We start from the raw sequence: 17,267 nt of genomic DNA, 5'->3' as shown, positions 1-17,267 counted from the left end.
GCTGGGTGTGGGCCACGTGGGTCTGTGCTCGCCGCGGCCATGACACCTTCCTGCTTCCATGTGTTACAGGGAGGGCACCACCAGCATCCTGGACAATTTACTGTCTCGCATGGAGCAATATGCAAACAACCTAGAGAAGCTGGTGGAGGAGAGGACACAGGCGTACCTGGAGGAGAAGCGCAAAGCCGAAAACCTGCTCTATCAGATCCTGCCGCAGTGAGTCACAGGGTGCTAGAGCAAGAGGTAGAACAGGCTGCAGTGACCAACATTGCATGCCACCCCTGTGACCAACAATGCACCATGCCACCCCTGTGACCAACAATGCACCATGCCACCCCTGTGACCAACAATGCTCCATGCCACCCCTGTGACCAACAATGCACCATGCCACCCCTGTGACCAACAATGCACCATGCCACCCCTGTGACCAACAATGCACCATGCCACCCCTGTGACCAACAATGCACCATGCCACCCCTGTGACCAACAATGCACCATGCCACCCCTGTGACCAACAATGCACCATGCCACCCCTGTGACCAACAATGCACCATGCCACCCCTGTGACCAACAATGCACCATGCCACCCCTGTGACCAACAATGCACCATGCCACCCCTGTGACCAACAATGCTCCATGCCACCCCATGTGACCAACAATGCTCCATGCCACCCCATGTGACCAACAATGCTCCATGCCACCCCATGTGACCAAAAATGCACCATGCCACCCCATGTGACCAACAATGCACCATGCCACCCCATGTGACCAACAATGCACCATGCCACCCCATGTGACCAACAATGCACCATGCCACCCCATGTGACCAACAATGCTCCATGCCACCCCATGTGACCAACAATGCACCATGCCACCCCTGTGACCAACAATGCACCATGCCACCCCATGTGACCAACAATGCACCATGCCACCCCATGTGACCAACAATGCACCATGCCACCCCATGTGACCAACAATGCACCATGCCACCCCTGTGACCAACAATGCACCATGCCACCCCTGTGACCAACAATGCTCCATGCCACCCCATGTGACCAACAATGCTCCATGCCACCCCATGTGACCAACAATGCTCCATGCCACCCCATGTGACCAACAATGCACCATGCCACCCCATGTGACCAACAATGCTCCATGCCACCCCATGTGACCAACAATGCTCCATGCCACCCCTGTGACCAACAATGCACCATGCCACCCCTGTGACCAACAATGCACCATGCCACCCCTGTGACCAACAATGCACCATGCCACCCCTGTGACCAACAATGCTCCATGCCACCCCATGTGACCAACAATGCTCCATGCCACCCCATGTGACCAACAATGCACCATGCCACCCCATGTGACCAACAATGCTCCATGCCACCCCTGTGACCAACAATGCACCATGCCACCCCTGTGACCAACAATGCACCATGCCACCCCTGTGACCAACAATGCTCCATGCCACCCCTGTGACCAACAATGCACCATGCCACCCCTGTGACCAACAATGCACCATGCCACCCCTGTGACCAACAATGCACCATGCCACCCCTGTGACCAACAATGCACCATGCCACCCCTGTGACCAACAATGCACCATGCCACCCCTGTGACCAACAATGCACCATGCCACCCCTGTGACCAACAATGCACCATGCCACCCCTGTGACCAACAATGCACCATGCCACCCCTGTGACCAACAATGCACCATGCCACCCCTGTGACCAACAATGCTCCATGCCACCCCATGTGACCAACAATGCTCCATGCCACCCCATGTGACCAACAATGCTCCATGCCACCCCATGTGACCAAAAATGCACCATGCCACCCCATGTGACCAACAATGCACCATGCCACCCCATGTGACCAACAATGCACCATGCCACCCCATGTGACCAACAATGCACCATGCCACCCCATGTGACCAACAATGCTCCATGCCACCCCATGTGACCAACAATGCACCATGCCACCCCTGTGACCAACAATGCACCATGCCACCCCATGTGACCAACAATGCACCATGCCACCCCATGTGACCAACAATGCACCATGCCACCCCATGTGACCAACAATGCACCATGCCACCCCTGTGACCAACAATGCACCATGCCACCCCTGTGACCAACAATGCTCCATGCCACCCCATGTGACCAACAATGCTCCATGCCACCCCATGTGACCAACAATGCTCCATGCCACCCCATGTGACCAACAATGCACCATGCCACCCCATGTGACCAACAATGCTCCATGCCACCCCATGTGACCAACAATGCTCCATGCCACCCCTGTGACCAACAATGCACCATGCCACCCCTGTGACCAACAATGCACCATGCCACCCCTGTGACCAACAATGCACCATGCCACCCCTGTGACCAACAATGCTCCATGCCACCCCATGTGACCAACAATGCTCCATGCCACCCCATGTGACCAACAATGCACCATGCCACCCCATGTGACCAACAATGCTCCATGCCACCCCTGTGACCAACAATGCACCATGCCACCCCTGTGACCAACAATGCACCATGCCACCCCTGTGACCAACAATGCTCCATGCCACCCCTGTGACCAACAATGCACCATGCCACCCCTGTGACCAACAATGCACCATGCCACCCCTGTGACCAACAATGCACCATGCCACCCCTGTGACCAACAATGCTCCATGCCACCCCATGTGACCAACAATGCTCCATGCCACCCCATGTGAACAACAATGCTCCATGCCACCCCATGTGACCAAAAATGCACCATGCCACCCCATGTGACCAACAATGCACCATGCCACCCCATGTGACCAACAATGCTCCATGCCACCCCATGTGACCAACAATGCACCATGCCACCCCATGTGACCAACAATGCACCATGCCACCCCATGTGACCAACAATGCTCCATGCCACCCCATGTGACCAACAATGCACCATGCCACCCCTGTGACCAACAATGCACCATGCCACCCCATGTGACCAACAATGCACCATGCCACCCCATGTGACCAACAATGCACCATGCCACCCCATGTGACCAACAATGCACCATGCCACCCCTGTGACCAACAATGCACCATGCCACCCCTGTGACCAACAATGCTCCATGCCACCCCATGTGACCAACAATGCTCCATGCCACCCCATGTGACCAACAATGCTCCATGCCACCCCATGTGACCAACAATGCACCATGCCACCCCATGTGACCAACAATGCTCCATGCCACCCCATGTGACCAACAATGCTCCATGCCACCCCTGTGACCAACAATGCACCATGCCACCCCTGTGACCAACAATGCACCATGCCACCCCTGTGACCAACAATGCTCCATGCCACCCCATGTGACCAACAATGCTCCATGCCACCCCATGTGACCAACAATGCACCATGCCACCCCATGTGACCAACAATGCACCATGCCACCCCATGTGACCAACAATGCTCCATGCCACCCCATGTGACCAACAATGCACCATGCCACCCCATGTGACCAACAATGCACCATGCCACCCCATGTGACCAACAATGCACCATGCCACCCCTGTGACCAACAATGCTCCATGCCACCCCATGTGACCAACAATGCACCATGCCACCCCATGTGACCAACAATCCACCATGCCACCTCATGTGACCAACAATTCACCATGCCACCTCATATGGCCAATAATGCACCATGCCACCCCATGTGACCAACAATGCACCATGCCACCCCATGTGACCAACAATGCACCATGCCACCCCATGTGACCAACAATGCTCCATGCCACCCCATGTGACCAACAATGCACCATGCCACCTCTGTGACCAACAATGCACCATGCCACCCCATGTGACCAACAATGCACCATGCCACCTCTGTGACCAACAATGCACCATGCCACCCCATGTGACCAACAATGCACCATGCCACCCCTTGTGACCAACAATGCACCATGCCACCCCATGTGACCAACAATGCACCATGCCACCCCATGTGACCAACAATGCTCCATGCCACCCCATGTGACCAACAATGCTCCATGCCACCCCATGTGACCAACAATGCTCCATGCCACCCCATGTGACCAACAATGCACCATGCCACCCCATGTGACCAACAATGCACCATGCCACCCCTGTGACCAACAATGCACCATGCCACCCCATGTGACCAACAATGCACCATGCCACCCCTTGTGACCAACAATGCACCATGCCACCCCTTGTGACCAACAATGCACCATGCCACCCCATGTGACCAACAATGCACCATGCCACCCCTGTGACCAACAATGCACCATGCCACCCCTGTGACCAACAATGCACCATGCCACCCCATGTGACCAACAATGCACCATGCCACCCCTGTGACCAACAATGCTCCATGCCACCCCATGTGACCAACAATGCACCATGCCACCCCTGTGACCAACAATGCACCATGCCACCCCATGTGACCAACAATGCACCATGCCACCCCATGTGACCAACAATCCTCCATGCCACCCCATGTGACCAACAATGCACCATGCCACCCCATGTGACCAACAATCCTCCATGCCACCCCATGTGACCAACAATCCACCATGCCACCCCATGTGACCAACAATGCTCCATGCCACCCCATGTGACCAACAATGCACCATGCCACCTCATATGGCCAATAATGCACCATGCCACCTCATGTGACCAACAATGCACCATGCCACACCATGTGACCAACAATGCACCATGCCACCTCATATGGCAAATAATGCACCATGCCACCTCATGTGACCAACAATGCTCCATGCCACCCCATGTGACCAACAATGCACCATGCTACCTCATATGGCCAATAATGCACCATGCCACCCCATGTGACCAACAATCCACCATGCCACCTCATATGGCCATTAATGCACCATGCCACCTCATGTGACCAACAATGCACCATGCCACCCCATGTGACCAACAATGCACCATGCCACCCCATGTGACCAACAATCCACCATGCCACCTCATATGGCCAATAATGCACCATGCCACCTCATGTGACCAACAATGCACCATGCCACCCCATGTGACCAACAATGCACCATGCCACCCCATGTGACCAACAATGCACCATGCTACCCCATATGGCCAATAATGCACCATGCCACCCCATGTGACCAACAATGCACCATGCCACCCCATGTGACCAACAATCCACCATGCCACCTCATATGGCCATTAATGCCCCATGCCACCTCATGTGACCAACAATGCACCATGCCACCCCATGTGACCAACAATCCACCATGCCACCCCATGTGACCAACAATCCTCCATGCCACCCCATGTGACCAACAATGCACCATGCCACCCCATGTGACCAACAATCCTCCATGCCACCCCATGTGACCAACAATCCACCATGCCACCCCATGTGACCAACAATGCTCCATGCCACCCCATGTGACCAACAATGCACCATGCCACCTCATATGGCCAATAATGCACCATGCCACCTCATGTGACCAACAATGCACCATGCCACACCATGTGACCAACAATGCACCATGCCACCTCATATGGCAAATAATGCACCATGCCACCTCATGTGACCAACAATGCACCATGCCACACCATGTGACCAACAATGCACCATGCTACCTCATATGGCCAATAATGCACCATGCCACCCCATGTGACCAACAATGCACCATGCCACCCCATGTGACCAACAATGCACCATGCCACCCCATGTGACCAACAATGCACCATGCTACCTCATATGGCCAATAATGCACCATGCCACCCCATGTGACCAACAATGCACCATGCCACCTCATGTGACCAACAATGCACCATGCCACCCCATGTGACCAACAATGCACCATGCCACCCCATGTGACCAACAATCCACCATGCCACCTCATATGGCCAATAATGCACCATGCCACCTCATGTGACCAACAATGCACCATGCCACCCCATGTGACCAACAATGCACCATGCCACCCCATGTGACCAACAATGCACCATGCTACCCCATATGGCCAATAATGCACCATGCCACCCCATGTGACCAACAATGCACCATGCCACCCCATGTGACCAACAATCCACCATGCCACCTCATATGGCCATTAATGCACCATGCCACCTCATGTGACCAACAATGCACCATGCCACCCCATGTGACCAACAATGAACCATGTCACCCCATGTGACCAACAATCCACCATGCCACCCCATGTGACCAACAATCCTCCATGCCACCCCATGTGACCAACAATGCACCATGCCACCCCATGTGACCAACAATCCTCCATGCCACCCCATGTGACCAACAATCCACCATGCCACCCCATGTGACCAACAATGCTCCATGCCACCCCATGTGACCAACAATGCACCATGCCACCTCATATGGCCAATAATGCACCATGCCACCTCATGTGACCAACAATGCACCATGCCACACCATGTGACCAACAATGCACCATGCCACCTCATATGGCAAATAATGCACCATGCCACCTCATGTGACCAACAATGCTCCATGCCACCCCATGTGACCAACAATGCACCATGCCACCTCATATGGCCAATAATGCACCATGCCACCCCATGTGACCAACAATGCACCATGCCACCCCATGTGACCAACAATGCACCATGCCACCCCATGTGACCAACAATGCACCATGCCACCCCATGTGACCAACAATCCACCATGCCACCTCATATGGCCATTAATGCACCATGCCACCTCATGTGACCAACAATGCACCATGCCACCCCATGTGACCAACAATGCACCATGCCACCCCATGTGACCAACAATCCACCATGCCACCTCATATGGCCAATAATGCACCATGCCACCCCATGTGACCAACAATGCACCATGCCACCCCATGTGACCAACAATCCACCATGCCACCTCATATGGCCATTAATGCACCATGCCACCTCATGTGACCAACAATGCACCATGCCACCCCATGTGACCAACAATGACCCATGCCACCTCATATGGCCAATAATGCACCATGCCACCTCATGTGACCAACAATGCACCATGCCACCCCATGTGACCAACAATGCACCATGCCACCTCATATGGCCAATAATGCACCATGCCACCTCATGTGACCAACAATGCACCATGCCACCCCATGTGACCAACAATCCACCATGCCACCTCATATGGCCAATAAGGCACCATGCCACCTCATGTGACCAACAATCCACCATGCCACCCCATGTGACCAACAATCCACCATGCCACCTCATATGGCCAATAATGCACCATGCCACCTCATGTGACCAACAATGCACCATGCCACCTCATGTGACCAACAATGCACCATGCCACCCCATGTGACCAACAATGCACCATGCCACCCCATGTGACCAACAATCCACCATGCCACCTCATATGGCCAATAATGCACCATGCCACCTCATATGGCCAATAAGGCACCATGCCACCTCATGTGACCAACAATCCACCATGCCACCCCATGTGACCAACAATCCACCATGCCACCTCATATGGCCAATAATGCACCATGCCACCTCATATGGCCAATAAGGCACCATGCCACCTCATGTGACCAACAATCCACCATGCCACCCCATGTGACCAACAATGCACCATGCCACCCCATGTGACCAACAATCCACCATGCCACCCCATGTGACCAACAATGCACCATGCCACCCCATGTGACCAACAATGCACCATGCCACCCCACGTGACCAACAATCCACCATGCCACCTCATATGGCCAATAAGGCACCATGCCACCTCATGTGACCAACAATCCACCATGCCACCCCATGTGACCAACAATGCACCATGCCACCCCATGTGACCAACAATCCACCATGCCACCCCATGTGACCAACAATCCACCATGCCACCCCATGTGACCAACAATGCACCATGCCACCCCATGTGACCAACAATGCACCATGCCACTCCATGTGACCAACAATGCACCATGCCACCCCATGTGACCAACAATCCACCATGCCACCCCATGTGACCAACAATGCACCATGCCACCCCATATGACCAACAATGCTCAATGCCACCCCATGTGACCAACAATTCACCATGCCGCCCCATGTGACCAACAATGCACCATGCCACCCCATGTGACCAACATTGCACCATGCCACCCCATGTGACCAACAATTCACCATGCCACCCCATGTGACCAACAATGCTCCATGCCACCCCATGTGACCAACAATGCACCATGCCACCCCAAGTGACCAACAATTCACCATACCACCTCATGTGACCAACAATTCACCATGCCACCTCATATGGCCAATAATGCACCATGCCACCCCATGTGACCAACAATCCACCATGCCACCTCATGTGACCAACAATTCACCATGCCACCTCATATGGCCAATAATGCACCATGCCACCCCATGTGACCAACAATCCACCATGCCACCCCATGTGACCAACAATCCACCATGCCACCTCATATGGCGAATAATGCACCATGCCACCCCATGTGACCAACAATGCACCATGCCACCTCATATGGCCAATAATGCACCATGCCACCCCATGTGACCAACAATGCACCATGCCACCTCATATGGCGAATAATGCACCATGCCACCTCATGTGACCAACAATTCACCATGCCACCTCATGTGACCAACAATGCACCATGCCACCCCATGTGACCAACAATGCTCCATGCCACCCCATGTGACCAACAATTCACCATGCCACCCCATGTGACCAACAATTCACCATGCCACCTCATGGCCAATAATGCACCATGCCACCTCATGTGACCAACAATTCACCATGCCACCCCATGGGCAATAATGCACCATGCCACCCCATGTGACCAACAATCCACCGTGCCACCCCATGTGACCAACAATTCACCATGCCACCTCATATGGCCAATAATGCACCATGCCACCCCATGTGACCAACAATCCACCGTGCCACCCCATGTGACCAACAATGCACCATGCCACCTCATATGGCCAATAATTCACCATGCCACCTCATATGGCCAATAAGGCACCATGCCACCCCATGTGACCAACAATGCACCATGCCACCCCATGTGACAACAATTCACCAGGCCACCTCATGTGACCAACAATCCACCATGCCACCTCATATGGCCAATAATGCACCATGCCACCCCATTTGACCAACAATGCACCATGCCACCCCATATGGCCAATAATGCACCATGCCACCTCATGTGACCAACAATCCTCCATGCCACCCCATGTGACTAACAATCCACCATGCCACCTCATATGGCCAATAATGCACCATGCCTCCCCATGTGACCAACAATGCACCATGCCACCTCATATGGCCAATAATGCACCATGCCACCCCATGTGACCAAGAATGCACCATGCCACCTCATATGGCCAATAATGCACCATGCCACCCCATGTGACCAACAATGCACCATGCCACCTCATATGGCCAATAATGCACCATGCCACCTCATGTGACCAACAATGCACCATGCCACCTCATATGGCCAATAATGCACCATGCCACCCCATGTGACCAACAATGCACCATGCCACCCCATGTGACCAACAATGCACCATGCCACCCCATGTGACCAACAATCCACCATGCCACCTCATATGGCCATTAATGCACCATGCCACCTCATGTGACCAACAATGCACCATGCCACCCCATGTGACCAACAATCCACCATGCCACCTCATATGGCCAATAATGCACCATGCCACCTCATATGGCCATTAATGCACCATGCCACCTCATGTGACCAACAATGCACCATGCCACCCCATGTGACCAACAATCCACCATGCCACCTCATATGGCCAATAATGCTGCATGCCACCCCATGTGACCAACAATGCTCCATGCCACCCCAAGTGACCAACAATCCACCATGCCACCCCATGTGACCAACAATCCACCATGCCACCTCATATGGCCAATAATGCTGCATGCCACCCCATGTGACCAACAATGCACCATGCCACCCCATGTGACCAACAATGCACCATGCCACCTCATATGGCCAATAATGCTGCATGCCACCTCATATGGCCAATAAGGCACCATGCCACCTCATGAGACCAACAATCCACCATGCCACCCCATGTGACCAACAATCCACCATGCCACCTCATATGGCCAATAATGCTGCATGCCACTCCATGTGACCAACAATGCTCCATGCCACCCCATGTGACCAACAATCCACCATGCCACCCCATGTGACCAACAATCCACCATGCCACCCCATGTGACCAACAATGCACCATGCCACCCCATGTGACCAACAATGCACCATGCCACCCCATGTGACCAACAATGCACCATGCCACCCCATGTGACCAACAATGCACCATGCCACCCTATGTGACCAACAATGCACCATGCCATCCCATGTGACCAACAATCCACCATGCCACCTCATATGACCAATAATGCACCATGCCACCTCATATGGCCAATAAGGCACCATGCCACCTCATGTGACCAACAATCCACCATGCCACCCCATGTGACCAACAATGCACCATGCCACCCCATGTGACCAACAATGCACCATGCCACCCCATGTGACCAACAATCCACCATGCCACCCCATGTGACCAACAATGCTCCATGCCACCCCATGTGACCAACAATCCACCATGCCACCCCATGTGACCAACAATGCACCATGCCACCTCGTATTGCCAATAATGCACCATGCCACCCCATGTGACCAACAATGCACCATGCCACCCCATGTGACCAACAATCCACCATGCCACCTCATATGGCCAATAATGCACCATGCCACCTCATGTGACTAACAATGCACCATGCCACCCCATGTGACCAACAACTCACCATGCCACCCAATGTGACCAACAATGCACCATGCCACCTCATATGGCCAATAATGCACCATGCCACCTCATGTGACCAACAATGCACCATGCCACCTCATATGACCAATAATGCACCATGCCACCCCATGTGACCAACAATGCACCATGCCACCCCATGTGACCAACAATGCACCATGCCACCCCATGTGACCAACAATCCACCATGCCACCTCATATGGCCATTAATGCACCATGCCACCCCATGTGACCAACAATGCACCATGCCTCCTCATGTGACCAACAATGCACCATGCCACCCCATGTGACCAACAATGCACCATGCCACCCCATGTGACCAACAATGCACCATGCCACCCCATGTGACCAACAATGCACCATGCCACCCCATGTGACCAACAATCCACCATGTCACCTCATATGGCCATTAATGCACCATGCCACCTCATGTGACCAACAATGCACCATGCCACCCCATGTGACCAACAATCCACCATGCCACCTCATATGGCCAATAATGCACCATGCCACCTCATATGGCCAATAAGGCACCATGCCACCTCATGTGACCAACAATCCACCATGCCACCCCATGTGACCAACAATCCACCATGCCACCTCATATGGCCAATAATGCTGCATGCCACCCCATGTGACCAACAATGCTCCATGCCACCCCATGTGACCAACAATCCACCATGCCATCCCATGTGACCAACAATCCACCATGCCACCCCATGTGACCAACAATGCACCATGCCACCTCGTATTGCCAATAATGCACCATGCCACCCCATGTGACCAACAATGCACCATGCCACCCCATGTGACCAACAATGCACCATGCCACCCCATGTGACCAACAATGCACCATGCCACCCCATGTGACGAACAATGCACCATGCCACCCCATGTGACCAACAATGCACCATGCCATCCCATGTGACCAACAATCCACGATGCCACCTCATATGACCAATAATGCACCATGCCACCTCATATGGCCAATAAGGCACCATGCCACCCCATGTGACCAACAATGCACCATGCCACCCCATGTGACCAACAATCCACCATGCCACCCCATGTGACCAACAATGCACCATGCCACCCCATGTGACCAACAATGCACCATGCCACCCCATGTGACCAACAATGCACCATGCCACCCCATGTGACCAGCAATGCACCATGCCACCCCATGTGACCAACAATCCACCATGCCACCCCATGTGACCAACAATGCACCATGCCACCCCATGTGACCAACAATGCTCAATGCCACCCCATGTGACCAACAATTCACCATGCCACCCCATGTGACCAACAATGCACCATGCCACCCCATGTGACCAACATTGCACCATGCCACCCCATGTGACCAACAATGCATCATGCCACCCCATGTGACCAACAATCCACCATGCCACCCCATGTGACCAACAATGCACCATGCCACCCCATGTGACCAACAATGCTCAATGCCACCCCATGTGACCAACAGTTCACCATGCCACCCCATGTGACCAACAATGCACCATGCCACCCCATGTGACCAACATTGCACCATGCCACCCCATGTGACCAACAATTCACCATGCCACCCCATGTGACCAACAATGCTCCATGCCACCCCATGTGACCAACAATGCACCATGCCACCGCATGTGACCAACAATCCACCATGCCACCCCATGTGACCAACAATGCACCATGCCACCCCATGTGACCAACAATGCTCCATGCCACCCCATGTGACCAACAATGCACCATGCCACCTCATATGGCCAATAATGCACCATGCCACCCCATGTGACCAACAATGCACCATGCCACCCCATGTGACCAACAATGCTCCATGCCACCCCATGTGACCAACAATGCACCATGCCACCTCATATGGCCAATAATGCACCATGCCACCCCATGTGACCAACAATCCACCATGCCACCTCATGTGACCAACAATTCACCATGCCCCCTCATATGGCCAATAATGCACCATGCCACCCCATGTGACCAACAATGCACCATGCCACCCCATGTGACCAACAATCCACCATGCCACCCCATGTGACAAACAATGCACCATGCCACCTCGTATTGCCAATAATGCACCATGCCACCCCATGTGACCAACAATGCACCATGCCACCCCATGTGACCAACAATCCACCATGCCACCCCATGTGACCAACAATCCACCATGCCACCTCGTATTGCCAATAATGCACCATGCCACCCCATGTGACCAACAATGCACCATGCCACCCCATGTGACCAACAATCCACCATGCCACCTCATATGGCCAATAATGCACCATGCCACCTCATGTGACTAACAATGCACCATGCCACCCCATGTGACCAACAACTCACCATGCCACCCAATGTGACCAACAATGCACCATGCCACCTCATATGGCCAATAATGCACCATGCCACCTCATGTGACCAACAATGCACCATGCCACCTCATATGACCAATAATGCACCATGCCACCCCATGTGACCAACAATGCACCATGCCACCTCATATGGCCATTAATGCACCATGCCACCCCATGTGACCAACAATGCACCATGCCTCCTCATGTGACCAACAATGCACCATGCCACCCCATGTGACCAACAATGCACCATGCCACCCCATGTGACCAACAATGCACCATGCCACCCCATGTGACCAACAATGCACCATGCCACCCCATGTGACCAACAATCCACCATGTCACCTCATATGGCCATTAATGCACCATGCCACCTCATGTGACCAACAATGCACCATGCCACCCCATGTGACCAACAATCCACCATGCCACCTCATATGGCCAATAATGCACCATGCCACCTCATATGGCCAATAAGGCACCATGCCACCTCATGTGACCAACAATCCACCATGCCACCCCATGTGACCAACAATCCACCATGCCACCTCATATGGCCAATAATGCTGCATGCCACCCCATGTGACCAACAATGCTCCATGCCACCCCATGTGACCAACAATCCACCATGCCACCCCATGTGACCAACAATCCACCATGCCACCCCATGTGACCAACAATGCACCATGCCACCCCATGTGACCAACAATGCACCATGCCACCCCATGTGACCATCAATGCACCATGCCACCCCATGTGACCAACAATGCACCATGCCACCCCATGTGACCAACAATGCACCATGCCATCCCATGTGACCAACAATCCACCATGCCACCTCATATGACCAATAAGGCACCATGCCACCTCATGTGACCAACAATCCACCATGCCACCCCATGTGACCAACAATGCACCATGCCACCCCATGTGACCAACAATGCACCATGCCATCCCATGTGACCAACAATCCACCATGCCACCTCATATGGCCAATAAGGCACCATGCCACCTCATGTGACCAACAATCCACCATGCCACCCCATGTGACCAACAATGCACCATGCCACCCCATGTGACCAACAATGCACCATGCCACCCCATGTGACCAACAATCCACCATGCCACCCCATGTGACCAACAATGCTCCATGCCACCCCATGTGACCAACAATCCACCATGCCACCCCATGTGACCAACAATCCACCATGCCACCCCATGTGACCAACAATGCACCATGCCACCCCATGTGACCAACAATGCACCATGCCACCCCATGTGACCAACAATGCACCATGCCACCCCATGTGACCAGCAATGCACCATGCCACCCCATGTGACCAACAATCCACCATGCCACCCCATGTGACCAACAATGCACCATGCCACCCCATGTGACCAACAATGCTCAATGCCACCCCATGTGACCAACAATTCACCATGCCACCCCATGTGACCAACAATGCACCATGCCACCCCATGTGACCAACATTGCACCATGCCACCCCATGTGACCAACAATGCATCATGCCACCCCATGTGACCAACAATCCACCATGCCACCCCATGTGACCAACAATGCACCATGCCACCCCATGTGACCAACAATGCTCAATGCCACCCCATGTGACCAACAGTTCACCATGCCACCCCATGTGACCAACAATGCACCATGCCACCCCATGTGACCAACATTGCACCATGCCACCCCATGTGACCAACAATTCACCATGCCACCCCATGTGACCAACAATGCTCCATGCCACCCCATGTGACCAACAATGCACCATGCCACCGCATGTGACCAACAATCCACCATGCCACCCCATGTGACCAACAATGCACCATGCCACCCCATGTGACCAACAATGCTCCATGCCACCCCATGTGACCAACAATGCACCATGCCACCTCATATGGCCAATAATGCACCATGCCACCCCATGTGACCAACAATGCACCATGCCACCCCATGTGACCAACAATGCTCCATGCCACCCCATGTGACCAACAATGCACCATGCCACCTCATGTGACCAACAATGCACCATGCCACCCCATGTGACCAACAATCCACCATGCCACCCCATGTGACCAACAATTCACCATGCCCCCTCATATGGCCAATAATGCACCATGCCACCCCATGTGACCAACAATGCACCATGCCACCCCATGTGACCAACAATCCACCATGCCACCCCATGTGACCAACAATGCACCATGCCACCTCGTATTGCCAATAATGCACCATGCCACCCCATGTGACCAACAATGCACCATGCCACCCCATGTGACCAACAATCCACCATGCCACCCCATGTGACCAACAATGCACCATGCCACCTCATATGGCGAATAATGCACCATGCCACCCCATGTGACCAACAATTCACCATGCCACCTCATGGCCAATAATGCACCATGCCAACTCATGTGACCAACAATTCACCATGCCACCTCATGGCCAATAATGCACCATGCCACCTCATATGGCCAATAATGCACCATGCCAACTCATATGCCCAATAATGCACCATGCCACCTCATGTGACCAACAATGCACCATGCCACCTCATATGGCCAACAATGCACCATGCCACCTCATATGGCCAATAATGCACCATGCCACCTCATATGGCCAATAATGCACCATGCCACCCCATGTGACCAACAATCCACCATGCCACCCCATGTGACCAACAATGCACCATGCCACCCCATGTGACCAACAATGCTCCATGCCACCCCATGTGACCAACAATGCACCATGCCACCTCATATGGCCAATAATGCACCATGCCACCCCATGTGACCAACAATTCACCATGCCCCCTCATATGGCCAATAATGCACCATGTTACCCCATGTGACCAACAATGCACCATGCCACCTCATGTGACCAACAATTCACCATGCCCCCTCATATGGCCAATAATGCACCATGTTACCCCATGTGACCAACAATGCACCATGCCACCTCATATGGCCAATAATGCACCATGCCACCCCATGTGACCAACAATTCACCATGCCCCCTCATATGGCCAATAATGCACCATGTTACCCCATGTGACCAACAATCCACCATGCCACCTCATGTGACCAACAATTCACCATGCCCCCTCATATGGCCAATAATGCACCATGTTACCCCATGTGACCAACAATGCACCATGCCACCCCATGTGACCAACAATGCACCATGCCACCCCATGTGACCAACAATCCACCATGCCACCCCATGTGACCAACAATGCACCATGCCACCTCGAATTGCCAATAATGCACCATGCCACCCCATGTGACCAACAATGCACCATGCCACCCCATGTGACCAACAATGCACCATGCCACCTCATATGGCGAATAATGCACCATGCCACCCCATGTGACCAACAATTCACCATGCCACCTCGTATTGCCAATAATGCACCATGCCACCCCATGTGACCAACAATGCACCATGCCACCCCATGTGACCAACAATGCACCATGCCACCTCATATGGCGAATAATGCACCATGCCACCTCATGTGACCAACAATTCACCATGCCACCTCATGGCCAATAATGCACCATGCCAACTCATGTGACCAACAATTCACCATGCCACCTCATGGCCAATAATGCACCATGCCACCTCATATGGCCAATAATGCACCATGCCAACTCATATGCCCAATAATGCACCATGCCACCTCATGTGACCAACAATGCACCATGCCACCTCATATGGCCAACAATGCACCATGCCACCTCATATGGCCAATAATGCACCATGCCACCTCATATGGCCAATAATGCACCATGCCACCTCATATGGCCAACAATTCACCATGCCACCTCATATGGCCAATAATGCACCATGCCACCTCATATGGCCAATAAGGCACCATGCCACCTCATGTGACCAACAATTCACCATGCCACCTCATATGGCCAATAATGCACCATGCCACCTCATATGGCCAATAAGGCACCATGCCACCCCATGTGAC

General features: G+C 53.4%; 1 protein-coding gene across 3 annotated transcripts in view; it reads left to right on the top strand.

Moving 5' to 3' along the window:
- NPR2 (natriuretic peptide receptor 2) overlaps positions 1-17,267 on the top strand; it is a 422,222-nt gene that overhangs the window by 347,896 nt on the left and 57,059 nt on the right. For all 3 annotated transcript variants that reach the window (XM_069745468.1, XM_069745472.1, XM_069745463.1), the window contains one exon: positions 70-216. In XM_069745468.1, coding sequence (XP_069601569.1) covers positions 70-216 — 147 coding nt within the window. The remainder of the gene's footprint in view (positions 1-69; positions 217-17,267) is intronic.

The sequence above is a fragment of the Ranitomeya imitator genome, chromosome 1 (genome assembly GCF_032444005.1).
Source record: "Ranitomeya imitator isolate aRanImi1 chromosome 1, aRanImi1.pri, whole genome shotgun sequence".
NCBI lineage: Eukaryota > Metazoa > Chordata > Amphibia > Anura > Dendrobatidae > Ranitomeya > Ranitomeya imitator.
The sequence above is the reverse complement of the archived record's forward strand: the minus strand, read 5'-3'. Positions and strand labels throughout refer to the sequence as shown.